Source organism: Aquarana catesbeiana, linkage group LG03, assembly GCF_042186555.1.
Source record: "Aquarana catesbeiana isolate 2022-GZ linkage group LG03, ASM4218655v1, whole genome shotgun sequence".
NCBI classification, from domain to species: Eukaryota; Metazoa; Chordata; class Amphibia; order Anura; family Ranidae; genus Aquarana; species Aquarana catesbeiana.
The window spans coordinates 668,251,209-668,266,575 of NC_133326.1; the positions used below are offsets into that span (position 1 = coordinate 668,251,209).

Consider the following 15,367-nt stretch of genomic DNA (forward strand, 5'->3'; position numbering starts at 1 on the left):
GTTTCAATTTGTATGCAATCAGGCAGGCCCTTACACTACATGGTTTTGGTAAATCTGAAGACAAAAATCAGCAGAAAATCTAATAGTGTGTATGGGGCTTTAGTCAGGCCCTGGAAGGGTCAGTCAACCCTAAAGTAATATTTGGTAGTATGAGAAGCTTTGTAGACTGAGTCACCCCCAGAAAGGGTCAGTCCACCCTAAATGTATATTTAGTAGTATGAGGAGCCTTGTAGCCTTGTATAATTAAGTCTATTATACTCCAAAAGTGATATCTTCCTGTTGAAAATTCCAAACTCTGTTCCCACCAACTTGGGGGTTTTGTGTGTTCTTGATTACCTTTGTGGGTTCCAGCTCCTCTAATTACATTCTGCATAATAGAACATAATGAAAAATCTCATCAGACAGAATGGAAACCACCAAAGTTGCTATGTAGGGATTAAGGATATGAGCCGAACACCCCCCCGGTTCAGTTGGCACCAGAACTTGCTAACAGGCAAAAAATTCGGACGAACACACATTAAAGTCTATGGGATACGAACATGAAAAAGTGCTAATTTTAAAGGCTTATATGCAAGTTATTGTCATAAAAAGTGTTTGGGGATGTGGACCTGCCCCAGGGGACTTGTATCAATGCAAAAATAAGTTTTAAAAACGGACGTTTTTTCAGGAGCAGTGATTTTAATAATGCTTAAAGTGAAACAATAAAAATGAAATATCCCTTTTCAAATATTGTGCCGGGGGGGGAGGGGGTGTCTATAGTATGCCTGTAAAGTGGCGCAGTTTTATCATGTTTAGAACAATACCACAGCAAAATTAAATTTCTAAAGGAAAAAAAGTAATTCAAAACTGATTGCAGCTGCAATGAAGTGTCGGGCCTCGACAATATAGATAAAACTCATTGAAAAAAATGGCATGGGTTCCCCCCCAGTCCAATACTAGGCCCTTTGGGTCTGGTATGAATATTAAGGGGAACCCCAAACCAAAAATGTAAAAAATTGTGTGGGGGTCCCCTCAAAATCCATACCAGGCCCTTCAGGTCTGATATGGAAATTAAAGGAAACCCTGTGTCAAATAAAAAAAGGGGGGAAGTGCCCCCCTAAAATTTTAAGGGGAACCCTGCACCAAAATAAAAAAAATGGCGTAGGGGTCCCCAAAAAAACCATACCAGACCCTTACCTGAGCGCACAACCTGGCAGGCCGCAGGAAAAGAGGGGGGACGAGAGAGCGCCCCCCCTCCTAAACTGTACAAGGCCACATTCCCTCAACATGGTAAGAGTGCTTTAGAGTAGTTCCCCAAAGCACCTTGTCCCCATGTTGATGGGGACAAGGGCCTTATCCCCACAACCCTTGCCCGATGGTTGTAGGGGTCTGCGGGCGGGGGGGTTATCAGACTCTGGAAGCCCCCTTTAACAAGGGGACCCTTAGATCCCAGCCTCCCCCCCATGTGAATTGGTAGCGGATACATTGTACCCCTACCATTTCACAAAAAAAGTGTCAAAAATAGTAAAAAAGACAGGAGACACTTTTGAACAAGTCCTTTATTAAAAAATAAAAAATATAAATGCCCCGCGATGTAGATCCATCTAACATCGCCCGACGAGTCGCCACGTGACGTCAAAGGAAAGCGGGATCGTCCATTTACGTCACCGAGTGGCCCGCCCTCAGCTGTCACCGTGAAGAAGCATCACTGGAGGGAAGAAGGAGACAAGTGTGTCTGAACGGACCGTATTGAAGTGTCCAGCACTGATGGTTCCATTTGCAGTGTGCTGATTTGAGAGAACCTGGACCAGACCAGCCTAGGGGCATTGAGATGGATCCTGTAGGAGGGGTCCTCCCTGCTGCCTGTACACTGATCCTTTGGACAGGGCTACCCTGATCTGCCTGGTCTGCCTGGCTACCCTGGTCATCCTCCCCCCATTTTGTCGATCCTAATAGGACGTTATTACGATTGTGTGTCTGGTTTATTTACAAGCTGTTTCACAGCTTGCAGTTGGTAAGCATTCAATTTATCTGGTGGCGGATTTTTTTCACGTGGAAGGATTACTGGAAGGATTTACTAACTTCATTGCACTTTATTGGACATTTTTTTGAATTCACATTTGGACTTTATTATTTTATTGATGTGATATTTCCTATTTTCACATAGATATGTTTGTGTTTTTTCTTGTAATATTTATGTGATCCCTCAGAGATCCATTTATAATTTATTTGTCTGCAGCACAGTTCCTACTTACCCACTGTCACTCGGCCTCCCATGGAGGTTGAGCTGTTGCAGCTTTTTTTTTCTTTTTTCAGCTCATCGGGCGACGTGAGATGGATTTACATCTTGGGACATTTTTATTTTTTAATAAAGGACTTCTCCCAAAGTGTCTCCTGTCTTTTTTACTATTTTTGACACTTTTTTTGTGAAATGGTAGGGGTACAATGTACCCGTTACCAATTAACATGGGGGGAGGCCAGAAACAGGGGGTTCCCTTGTTAAAGGGAGCTTCCAGATTCAGATAAGCCCCCCGCCCGCAGACCCCCACAACCACCGGGCAAGGGTTGTGGGGATGAGGCCCTTGTCCCCATCAACATGGGGACAAGATGCTTTGGGGAGCTACTCCAAAGCACCCTCCCCATGTTGAGGGCATGTGGCCTGGTACGGTTCAGGAGGGGGGGCGCTCTCTGATCCCCCCTCTTTTCCTGAGGCCTGTCAGGTTGCGTGCTCAGATAAGGGTCTGGTATTGATTTTGGGGGGACCCCTACACCATTTTTTTTTTCAGTTTGGCGCAGGGCTCCCCTTAATATCAATACCAGACCTGAAGGGCCTGGTATGGATTTTGGAGGGACCCCCATGGAATTTTTTTTTACATCTTTGGTTCGGGGTTCCCCTTAATATTCATACCAGATCCAAAGGTCCTGGTAATGGATGGGGGGAGACCCATGACTTTTTTTTTCAATGAGTTTTATCTATATTGCCAAGACCCGGCAATTCATTACAGCCGCGATCAGTTTTAAATTACTTTTTTTCCTTTAGAAATGTCATTTTGCTGTGGTATTGTCTAAAACATGGGAAAACTGCGCCATTTTACAGACATACTATAGCCTGGCAATATTTAAAGGAATATTTCAATTTTCTTGTTTCACTTTAAGCGTTATTAAAATCACTGCTCCCGCAAAAAACGCCCATTTTCAAAACGTATTTTTGCATTGATCCATGTCCCCTGGGGCAGGACCCAGGTCCCCAAACACTTTTTATGACAATACCATGCATATAAGCCTTTAAAATGAGCACTTTTGGTTTTTCATGTTAGTGTCCCATAGACTTTAATGGTGTTCCACGGCTTTCGAATTTGCCGCCAACACCACATAATGTTCGTTGTTCGCCGAACATCCAAACAACCAAAGTTCGGCCGAACTTATGCTCGGGCCGAACCATTCACCCATGCCTAGTAGGGATTCCTGATTGATAGAACCTGGCAGATGGTCTGACCCTCTGAATGTCAATTGCTTATGGCAAGCAGCAACCTTTTATGATTCTGACATAAAAAAAAAAAATAATAATCTTGTCCAGCTTTTCCTTTCTTGGACTTTAATGAGATTGTCTTTTTCTTTCTCTTTCTCCAGCATTGTGTTCAGAAATACTCACCGTTCCCAAAGAATTTCATAAGTATTATTATGGTATAAATAAAACTACTGAACTTTTATGTGTTACCGACTGCAGCACGTTGAACCCTAACGCCATAAACTGCAACCATGGACAGTGTTCTGTTTCAAAATTGGGACCCCGTTGCTAGTAAGTATCAAAGATAAATATTGTAATATATTGCAGCTTACCAGTCCTAAGATGTGGCAACTGCATTTGTCTTCTTTCTTTTCTCGGTCTTTTCTTTTTCTTTATCTTCACTTGGTGATTCTGCCAGTATCACACTTCTCCTATGGTTACAAATGTCACCCATCTTACTGTGTCTATGGAGATGCAACACCCTAGGACAAGATCCTGCCAATAACGCACTTCTTCTCCTAGGGTTACAAATGTCACCCACTTTACTGTATCTATGGAAATGAAACGCCCTAGGGCAAGAAGTGTGTTAGGAGCACCCCCCCCCCCCTTCCTAATTGCCATAACACATACTCCCTGATAACAATGTACAAAACACAAAGAGGGCACAAACACCTAGCGCATTATCTTTGACACTTTATTGAAAGGATTAAGAAGACAAATTATATAATCACAAGCCAAGTGAGCTAAAGTCATGTAGATGCATAGAGCACCCAATCTCAGAGTCCACTCTCCCCCTCCAACTGGAGGCAGGATGTTTATGCCAACTGATGCGTTTTGGGGACCTAACCCCCTTTCTCAGAGCTGAGATTGGGTGCTGCCTGTATCTACATGCCTTTAGCTGACTTGGCTTGTGAGTATATCATTTGTCTTTTTAATCCTTTCAACAATGTGTCAAAGATAATGCGCAAGGCATTTGTGTCCTGTCTGTGTTTTGTACAGTGCTGGATTTCCCTGATCTGAGGAGAGGGCTGCATCACCATTTCTTTCCAGTTCGGGTTGCGAAAGGATGATGCTAATTTTGGTTCATGTGATGGGTGCCTCTACCTGAAGTGTCAAGTTTGCATTCTTTTCTTTTTCCCTGATAACAATGTTTTGGATAACACATCAAAGCGCACAGGATACCAGACAGCACCGGATTTTTGTCAGGATCAACATTTTTTTTAAATTTTTTTTTTTGAATGTTTAGCAGACCTTCACCTCTCTCCTTAAAGTAGTAGTAAACCCACTTTTTCATCTTTCATCAAGCCTATAATACAGTGTAAAATAAAATATTGCAATGATCGCCATTTTATTCTCTAGATTCTCTGCTAAAAATATATATAATTTTTGGGTGTTAACTTGCAAGCAACAAATGAAATAGGCTTAGCCATGAAAGGGTTAAAGCAATTTTACTGGTTGTTCGGATTATGCTTTTTTTTTTTTTTAATGTGCATAATCTTGGCACAGGTTCACTTTAAACTATGGATAAAGAAAGCATACTGCTTAAGAAAAAGTCAGTGTGAGTTGGTGATTAACCACTTCAATATCGGGCACTTAGACACCTTCCTGCCCAGACCAATTTTCAGCTTTCAGCGCTGTCGTAGTTTGAATAACAATTGCGCGGTCATCCATCACTGTACCCAAACTAAATTTTTATCATTTTGTTCCCACAAATAGAGCTTTCTTTTGGTGGTATTTGATCACCTCTGTGGTTTTTATTTTTTGCTAAACAAATAAAAAAAGACCGACAATTTTGAAAAAAATAAAAGTTTTGCTTTTGTTTCTGTTAAAAAAAATTGTAAATAAGTAAGTTTTCTCTTTCACTGATGGGCACTGATAAGGCGGCACTGACAGGCACTGATACGGCGGCACCGATGAGGTGGCACCAATGAGCGGGCACTGACGATGGGCACTGATATGCGGCACTGATAGGTACTGGTAGGCGGCACTGATGGGTGGCACTCATATGCAGCACTGATGGGCATTGATAGGCGGCACTGATGGGCACTGATGGGTGGCACTGGGTGGCACTGGTTGGCACTGATGGGCACTGATAGGCGACACTGATGGGAAATGAAAGGCGACACTGCTGGGCACTGCTGGGCACTGATAGGGTGGCACTGATAGGCGGCACTGATAGGCGGCACTGCTGGGCACTGATGGGCGGCACTGATGGGCACTGATGGGCACTGATATGTGGCACTGATGGGCACTGATATGCGGCACTGATATGAGGCACTGATGGGCAATCCCTGGCGGCACTGGCAGTGGTAGGCATTGAAGTGGGCACTGATTGGCAGCTGCCTGGGCACAGATTGGCAGCTGCCTGGGCACACAGTGGCATTTCCCTGGGGGTCTAGTGGCATACCTGGTGGTCCAGTGTGGATCGCTTCCCTGGTGGTCCTGTGCGGCTTCCCTGGTGGTCCTGGGTAGGATCCGAGGGGGGGGGCTGTGCTGATAAACAATCAGCACAGACTCCCCCTGTCAGGAGAGCAACCGATCGGCTCTCCTCTACTTGCGTCTGTCAGACGCGAGTGAGGAAAAGCCGATCACCGGCTCTTCCTAGTTACATCATGATCAGCCGTGATTGGACATGGCTGATCACGTGGTAAAGAGACTCTTTACCTAGATCGGTGTTGCAGGGTGTCAGACTGACACCCCGCAACAACGATCGCCACGATGCGCGCCCCCGGGTGCGTGCAGCGGCTTGATATTCCTGATCACGTCATATGACGTCCGGTCAGGAATATCAAACCACTTTGCCGCTGTCGTTTGGCAATAGGGCGGGCGGCAAGTAGTTAATAGGCCTATGTCGGGGTCAAGAGACACAGAGTTACGTTTAAGTGTTATTATCATGGTAAGGAGGTTCACTTTATTCTAAGTATTAGTGTGAAGCCTTTGCAGACAGACCACTGCTTCCACACAGAATATAAAGGTCCTTTGCTGTGGCCTTCTGGCAAGAGACAGGCTTTCAAAAAAAAAACCTGTAAGATATTGGGGTTACTAGAACTGGTGAGTTCAAAATCTGGTGCAGCTGTGCATGGTAGCCAATCAGCTTCCAACTTCAGCTTGTTCAATTAAGTGTTGACAATAAAACCTGGAAGCTGATTGGTTTCTATTCAGAGCTTCACCAGATTTTGCGCTCTCCAGTTTTAGTAAGTTGAACCCTATTGCACCTTTTTTTTTTATGTGCTTTAAATGTAGTTAGCTGTTTTAAACTGAACATTTAAAGGAAACTGAGAAAATATGTATGCAGATCAAGATTGCTAGATTTCCTCTATTCTCACTTCTTTCAAGTCAATAACATACTGAGTAATGGGGTCAAAGACATACAAGCAAATACACAAAGAAGTTGGTACTGTCAGTCATTGTGCTTCTCTTAAAACAGGTTACAATAAAGTGTTATGGGTTCAGTTAAAGGATTAAGTGTTAGGGTTGGGTCCGAGTTTGGGGTAAATATAAAACAATTGTACAAGTGCCTATGTATCTTTAGATATGAGACTAAAGCCTCATACACACGATCAGATTTTTTGCAGACAAAGTATCTGACTTTTGTCCGAAGGCGTGTGCCTGGATTTTGTCTTGCATACAAACAGTACACAATTGTTGGCCAACAAACACGAACGTAGTGACGTACTAGACGTACTACGAGCCGATAAAGAGGAAGGTCAATTGTCAGGCGCCACCCTTTAGTAGAAGTTTGGTGAGTGTTGATTCGCGCTTTTCATTTTAGACATTTCATTTCAGACTTTTCATTTCACGTTTTTCAGTTTGTTTCTGAATGGCCGTTCGTCAACCAGACATGTTGACTTTTTTGCACTTTTTTAGGAAAAAAGACACTTTCATGATTTAAGAAAAACTAAACAGTAAAGTTAGCCCAATTTGAAATGTGAAAGATGATGTTATGCTGAGTAAATAGATACCCAACATGTCATGCTTTGAAATTGCGCACACTCGTGGAATGGCAACAAACTACAGTACCTAAAAATCTCCATAGGCGGCGCATTAAAAAAAAAAATAACGGTTACCAGGTTAAAGTTACAGAGGAGGTCTAGTGCTAGAATTATTGCTCTCACCGCGGCAATACCTCACATGTGTGATTTGAACACCATATACATATACGGGCGCGACTTACGTGTGCGTTTTCTTTGCTGCGCGAGCTCGCAGAGACAGGGGCGCTTTAAAAAATTTTTTTTCTTTTTTATATTTTTTTTTTTACATTGTTACTTAAAAAAAAAAATGTGATCACTTTTATCACCAAAAAACTGTACTTCTGAATACTGTCAATTTTTTTAAAAATGGCGCCATTGGCAGCCGAGTAAACCGGAACTGACGTTGTGACGTCGATTCTGTGTTTACACAAAGCAGACTGGAATGAAGACATTTCCAGCTTTGTTTCAGTCTCACTCTAGCCGGCAGAAGTTCTGGATCGTGTCTCGGGTCTTCCAGTGGGATGGGAGGCCCGGGAAGAGCGGCGGAAGGCGGCAGGAGGGGGGGGGAGTCCCCTCCTGCTCCTCCGGGATAACAGCTGAGCGGCTTTTAGCCACATTGGTTGTTACCCCTGAAGAGCCGACCGCCCGCTCTAAAAAACAGTACCGGGATGATGCCTGCAGCTGCACGTATAACCCCTTAAAGATGAGGCCGCATATGTGCGTACGCTAGGCGGGAAGAAGTTAAAACAAGTTCTCATTCACCTCTTTGTCTTTAAGCATTGTGGAAAATGTAACAAAAGGCAAACCATTTTTTCTAGCTTTGGATAGAGTGTAGAGGGATTAGAACAACTGTCAGATTTGTATTGCTCTCTGTGTCCCCATTAGGGAGATTCACCCTCTATATATGTCAATTTTAACGTTACCATCAAACATGAAAGTGAAAGAAAATTCCAAATTTTGGGTTGTCAACAGAACAGAAGTCAAAGGGAAATCTTCCAATGGGGCCACTAGATCTGGTGACAACCAGGGATTCGCTCACTTTGGAAGGATTTCCTTTCACTTCTTGTTTTAGCTATGGGACAAGAAGTGAAGGGAAATCTCCCTAATTGTATAGAGATAGCAAAAAAAAAAAAGACAAGAAAACTGTGAGGGGTTATAACTGTTACAACTCTTTCTTAAGCCTGGTTCACACTGGTACGACATGACTGTTGTACTTTACCCTACGACATCGGCCCTACTTCCATCCGACTTGAATGAACAGGATAAGGTTTTGCTCTGACTTTGAGATGCCCGACTTGTCCTTTGACCAATCAAAACAATCCCAGTGTGACATAAATTCCTTTTTCTGCTGTTGTAATCATCATGTCGGATGTCAAAAGTCGGATGGTTAGGACAAAGATCCGACTTTGATCCGACTTCAATGATATTCAATAGGCTGAAGTAGGACAAAAGTCGGACCAAAGTAGTGCAGGAACCCTTTTCAAAGTCGGATCGACTTGTTTCGGACCAGTTAAGACGCTTTCATAGGGAACCATTGATTTATAGACGTCATTAGACATGTGCGATTTGTTTAGTACGAATCGAAAATTCATACAAATTTCCGAAAATTCGTACGTTCGGAAGCATCCGAAATACGAATTGCTATGCTTCCGAATTTTATACCAAATGTAAAATTTCGTTGACGAATTTTGGATCCAAATTCCGTTACAACGGAAACGTGACTGGTGTTTTGTTGACCAATGACTGGTGTTTTGTTGACCAATCAGAGGTTTTCTGCTGCTGCTGAGTGAGGGTTGGGAAAATGACCTTTTTTAATATGGGGGTGGGAGACTGGTACTGGTAGTCGACGGGAGATTCAGAATCTGACAAAATAAGAATGTTCGTTAATATAGTTTTTATTATTGTCATAATAATTACGATTATTCAGTATGATGAAGTTAAAAACCCAGGAAGTCAACATAGCACAGGGATGGTGGGAGCCCCTCATGATGAGCACAGCAGGGGTACAGCCCCAGGAGTAAGTCAGCACAGGGATGGTGGGAGCCCCTCATGATGAGCACAGCAGGGGTACAGCCCCAGGAGTAAGTCAGCACAGGGATGGTGGGAGCCCCTCATAATGAGCACAGCACAGGGATGGTGGGAGCCTCTCATAATGAGCACAGCAGGGGTACAAACCCAGGGAGTCAGCACAGCACAGGGATGGTGGGAGCCCCCTCATAATGAGCACAGCAGGGGTACAAACCCAGGAAGTCATCACAGCACAGGGATGGTGGGAGCCCCCTCATAAAGAGCACAGCAGGGGTACAAACCCAGGAAGTCAGCACAGGGATGGTGGAGGCCCCTCATAATGAGCACAGCAGGGGTACAAACCCAGGAAGTCAGCACAGGGATGGTGGGAGACCCCTCATAATGAGCACAGCAGGGGTACAAACCCAGGAAGTCAGCAAAGAACAGGGATGGTGGGAGCTCCTTATAATGAGCACAGCAGGGGTACAAACTTAGGAAGTCATCACAGCACAGGGATGGTGGGAGCCCCCTCATAATACGCACAGCAGGGGTACAAAGCCAGGAAGTCATCACAGCACAGGGTGGGAGCCCCTCATAATGAGCACAGCAGGGGTACAGCCCCAGGAGGAAGTCAGCACAGCACAGGAATGGTGGGAGTCCCTCATAATAAGCATAATGAGTCCGACGACTGCCATATTGAGAAAGGTATTTTTTGCTTTTTAAATTCATCATAACGAACGTTCGTAATTGTTACGAAAAGTTAACTAACCTAACAAAAATTAGTATTTCGTATGAATCCAAATTGAATTTTGAACACGGATTACGAAATATGAATTAACGGCTAATACGAAACGGAACGGAACAAAATTAAACAAATTTATTGACGGCGCACATGTCTAGACATCATGCGACATATGCTCCCAAAGTCGGAGCGTAAGTAGTACCAGTGTGAACTCTATCCAAAATGTTTTGCCTTTAGTTCTACTTTAATTTTTAAGATTCACAACACATGCATTGAAATCTCAGAATTTCCTCCATGAGTGCAGATATTGGTGGCCTGCCAGCCCTCTATTGCAAACCCACAGCCGGTGTTTCTAAGCTATTGGAAATGGACGACTTTAGAATTTTCTTGTCATATTAGAGGATCTTTAAGGATCAATTAGTTCACACTACATGCAGCTAGCAAGGTAACAAGGGCTTGTTTTTAAAATTTGTTTATTGCTTTTAAAAGTATGTAAATAGTTCAATGTCCTTAGTCTAGACAAGGGGAGAACTTGAAGTGCCAGCACTGAAGGGTCCCAGTCAGGCAGTGCCAAGATCACTGGTCTGAATATTACTGAATGCAAGGTGAAGAATCTGGGCAACTCTAGACAAAGTGTTGAAATGGGAATTTTATCCCCTGTTTAATTATAGGCCACACATGTTTTTCAATCGTCAGTAGAGGTACCATGTTCTTGTGTAAGTGTATTTACATATTGTTACAACAAAATATGGTAATGTTCTTTATGAAGGGTGTGACCTGAAATCTTGGACACCTGGGGTTGTGTGCCTAGAAGGTCCTGTGGTGTAAAGGACCTGTCTATGGTCATTCTTCTAATGCCCTTCAACCGTTTTTCCCTTCAGCTGTCAGATATCAGACGAGTACTGGTACACGGGGGATCTATGCAATACGGTTGTTAGTAAAGCTGGAGTCATCGCTGGAGTCACTGTTGGCCTGGTTGTCCTGCTTATCGTAATTGTAATTCTGGTGTACTTCTCACGTAGACGTCATTATCGCACCAACTCATTCAAGTATGTAGTCAATTGTTTCATGTTTTGATAATATCCAGGAATAAAAAGTGTAATCTTACTAGGATAACAAGTACATTTCTGGGTGAATTTATAGATCTCTGGTAGGCCCGTGTATAATGTTTTTAATTTAAGACTTTAAAAGTTGTCAAATTGTAAAAAAAAAAACCTAATTATTGACCAGCTTACGTAAGCAAAGTTGTTTCAAATATTTGTTCATGGAACTGTAACTGTATTTGCTTTCATTTCTCATATATTCTTTTCTTCTGAAATCAGGCCACTGGTACCAGAACTGTATCGGTATAATCAAAACTCTCGTTAATGGATTATTGATTCAAAAAAGACAGAGCATTGAAGGTGAGAAATCATATAAAGTGACGTTTACAATACTTTGGTCAGTCTAATACACCACCAAAACTTTTGCACCATGCAATCTTTATAAATTAGGCAAACATCAATAAACTTTTTTTCTTTTTGCTAAAATTACTATTTTTGGTTTTAAAGAGGGAAAAAAATATACAAAGCTTTATTGAAGTGATACTAAACACACAATTTTTAATATGCATTATCCCTTCTCTTTAAACGGATGATGGTACTGTATGTATTTTAATTAGAAAAAAAAGTAATCTATGTTCCTCTTTTCATAATCAGTATACAGCTGTCATGTGATCCAGCTCTTTCCTAGCCCATCTGCAGGGAAATATTGGAGGGAGTAGCTTCTAGTCCTCTGCTGCCAGTTACATGTTCCAAAAAAAAAAAAAAAAGCCCTTGGAATGCAAAGGAAAAATACATAATTCATATAAAATAAATGTTTTAAATTGTCATAGTACAGATTAAGCATTGTCATACAAATATGTATTTAAATTCACATCTTTATTCTTTTTGTGCAAAAACATGGTGTTCGCTATCCGGGGGGGGGGTGTTCTACCAATCACAGCCTGTTTCATGTCCCTCCAGCCTGTGTCTGTCATATGATGTCCACCCAGAATCAAGCTCTCGCGCGACCCCTGGGGCATGCACCCAGGAATTTCCGTGACCGTCGGGTCTCCCAGACCCAGCGTGTCATGGATCAGGGTAAAGGTCCAATGACAGCGGCCCCTTACCATGTGATCATGCCGACCAATGACGGCGTGCTCACTTGTAAACAAACCGAAGCTTGTCCGGTTCGGCTACTCCCCTCTCCTCACACCAATCTGTACAGTGTGTGAGGAGAGGGGGGCCGAGTGCAGCAGCACTGTTGGTTGGATCTGAAGTTCCCGCAAGGCTGATCTGTGCCCAGACATGGCTCATCCATCTATCCATGGCTCATACATGTCTCATCCATGCTCCATCCATGGCTCATACGTGTCTCATCCATTCATCCATACTCTATCCATGGCTCATACATGTCTCATCCATCCATGCTCCATCCATGGCTCATATATGTCTGATCCATCCATCCATGCTCCATCCATGGCTCATCTATCCATCCATGCTCCATGCATGCTCCATTCATGCTCCATCCATGGCTCATCCATCCATCCATGGCTCATACGTGTCTCATCCATCCATCCATGCTCCATCCATGGCTCATCCATCCATCCATGCTCCATCCATGCTCCATGCGTGCTCCATTCATGCTCTATCCATGGCTCATTCATCCATCCATGGCTCATACATGTCTCATCCATCCATCCATCCTCCATCCATGGCTCATCTATCCATCCATCCATGCTTCATCCGTGCTACATGTGTGCTCCATCCATGGATCATCCATTTATCAATGCTCCATCCATGCTCCATCCGTGCTCCATCCATGGCTCATCCATCCACATTCATGGCTCATCAATCCCCATCCATGGCTCATTCATCCCCATCCATGGTTCATTCATGCTCAACCATCCTCATCCATGGCTCATTCATGCTCATCCATGCCACATCAGTAATCATCCATGCCACATCCATGTCACATCAGTGATCATCCATGCCACATCAATGATCATCCGTGTCACATCCATGCCACATCAGTGATCATTCATGCCACATCCATGCCCCAACAATGCTCATCTGTGCCACATCAGTGCTCATCCATGCCACATTCATGCCACATCAGTGCTTATCCGTGCCACATCCATGCCACATCAGTTCTCTTCTATTCCACATCAGTGCTTATCCGTGCCACATCCATGTCACATAAGTGCTCATCCATGCCACATTCATGCCACATCAGTTCTCATCCATGTCACATCCATTTCACATCAGTGCTCATCCGTGCCACATCCATGCTACATCAGTGATCATCCATGCCACAGCCATGCCACATCAGTGCCACATCCATGCCACATCAGTACTCATCCACGCCACGTCAGTACCCATCCCTGCCACATCAGTTCTCATCCCTGCCAAATCCATGCCACATCAGTTTCTCATCAATGCCACATCAGTGCTCATCCATGCCACATCCATGCCACTAGAGTGCCCATCAGTTCAACTACAGTGCCCATCAGTGCCTCACAAAAGTAATAGGTAGTCAAATTAGATTTGAAATGTATGCCCTTAGAACACCTGACGGTGCTCCTTGCATGTTAGGCCTCTGTAAGTGGCCAGGCTGTGAAAAAGTCTCACACATGTGGTATCGCCATACTAAGGAGGAGTAGCAGAATGTATTTCGGGTGTATTTTTTTTCTATATACATGCTATGTGTTAGAAATATCTTATAAATCGACAACTTTGTGTAAAAAAAAAAACTGTTTTCATTTTCTTTCCACATTTTCCAAAAACTTGTGGGAAAAAAATGACATGTTCAAAAGACTCATTACCTCATAGATTATACGTTGGGGTGTTTACTTTCCAAAATGGGGTCATTTTTTGGGTGTTTCCATTGTCCTGATGCTCCAGGACCTTCAAGAGTGTAAGAGGTAGTCTAGAAATACTTTTTAATATGACAATATTTAAAGAAACAAAAGCTAAAGATAGGAGTACAGCATACATTCAAGTTTTCAAGATTTTTGCCAGAACAAATAAAACACTAAACTACACCTTCTGTATAATATAGATTTTTTGGAAATGCATTTTATTCTTGGCTATATGGGATATTACAGTGCATACTTAAAGCTGAACTTTAGTCAACTTAAAAAAATGTACAGTATTTGCTCCCTCTTTCCACATATTCGAGACAAAAATAGTACATTTTCACTACACCCGCTAAGTTAGGGGGAACATTCTTGCTCAAATTTCCTTGCAAAGTGAACAGCCTCTTTTTTTCCTTCAAGCCCAATGTCTTCAATACAAGAAATGCTCAAAAATGTGTCATAGAGTTTAGCAGTAAACAAAAATAACTTCAATTTACAGAATACCCACAACAAAAGGTTTCCATGGTCTTGGTTAGAAACATTTAGCGTTCTCTAGGTTTTTTAAACTTTTTTGGATAATAGTGATAATATTTTATTTGTTAGAAAAGGATTGACAATTCTATTTCTAATAATTGTATTTATCCACAGACCTAAAACAGGTGTTTATGACTCTTTGTAGTAAAGATCCATACAGAAATTTGACGAGTACCAGTAAACATCATCTTCCAGAAAATGGAGACCTTACACTTCAAACAATGAAGACTAAAATGGCAAACAAACTGTGAAGAACACGCTTCAAAATTAAAATTTGTAAAAGTGAATCAAGAGGACTTTCAAACAAACCTTTTTTACTAGCATTTCCTCTAACTATACATTTTTTAATCAATATGCCAGTACTGACTTTATAAAAGAAAAATCAGCAATGTGACTACAGAATTTAATCAGTAATTTGTACTATTATAGCCTAAAGTGTAAGAAATTAAAATTCTTAATATAATATGTGTAATAAAACAGGAATCAATACAACTACTTTTGTTAACGTATAAAAACTATTATTTATTTTGTTTCAGATATTACAGGTTTAAAGTTTGTTCCTATTTAAGATGCACTGTCATTGCAGAATTTTCTATTTTTCTATTAAAATGAATACTAAAAAATGTACCCTGTTAGTAAAATTGCTTCAAGGTTCCCTTGCAAAGTGAACTGGGTTGCAAAAAGTTTTAGGATACTGAAGGATAATCAAGTTCTCAAAATTTCATTGCTTGCATTATGCTTTTTCAGTA

General features: G+C 42.3%; 1 protein-coding gene across 2 annotated transcripts in view; it reads left to right on the forward strand.

Moving 5' to 3' along the window:
* Positions 1–15,113, forward strand: part of LOC141133461 (uncharacterized) — a 164,106-nt gene extending 148,993 nt beyond the window's left edge. The window contains exons 22-25 of one of the 2 annotated variants that reach the window (XM_073622848.1): positions 3,610–3,778; positions 11,089–11,256; positions 11,530–11,610; positions 14,733–15,113. In XM_073622848.1, the coding sequence (XP_073478949.1) occupies positions 3,610–3,778; positions 11,089–11,256; positions 11,530–11,575 (383 nt within the window). In that variant the 3' untranslated portion in view covers positions 11,576–11,610; positions 14,733–15,113. The remainder of the gene's footprint in view (positions 1–3,609; positions 3,779–11,088; positions 11,257–11,529; positions 11,611–14,732) is intronic. The other variant, XM_073622849.1, reaches the window with a different exon arrangement.
* Positions 15,114–15,367: the final 254 nt, after the last annotated feature.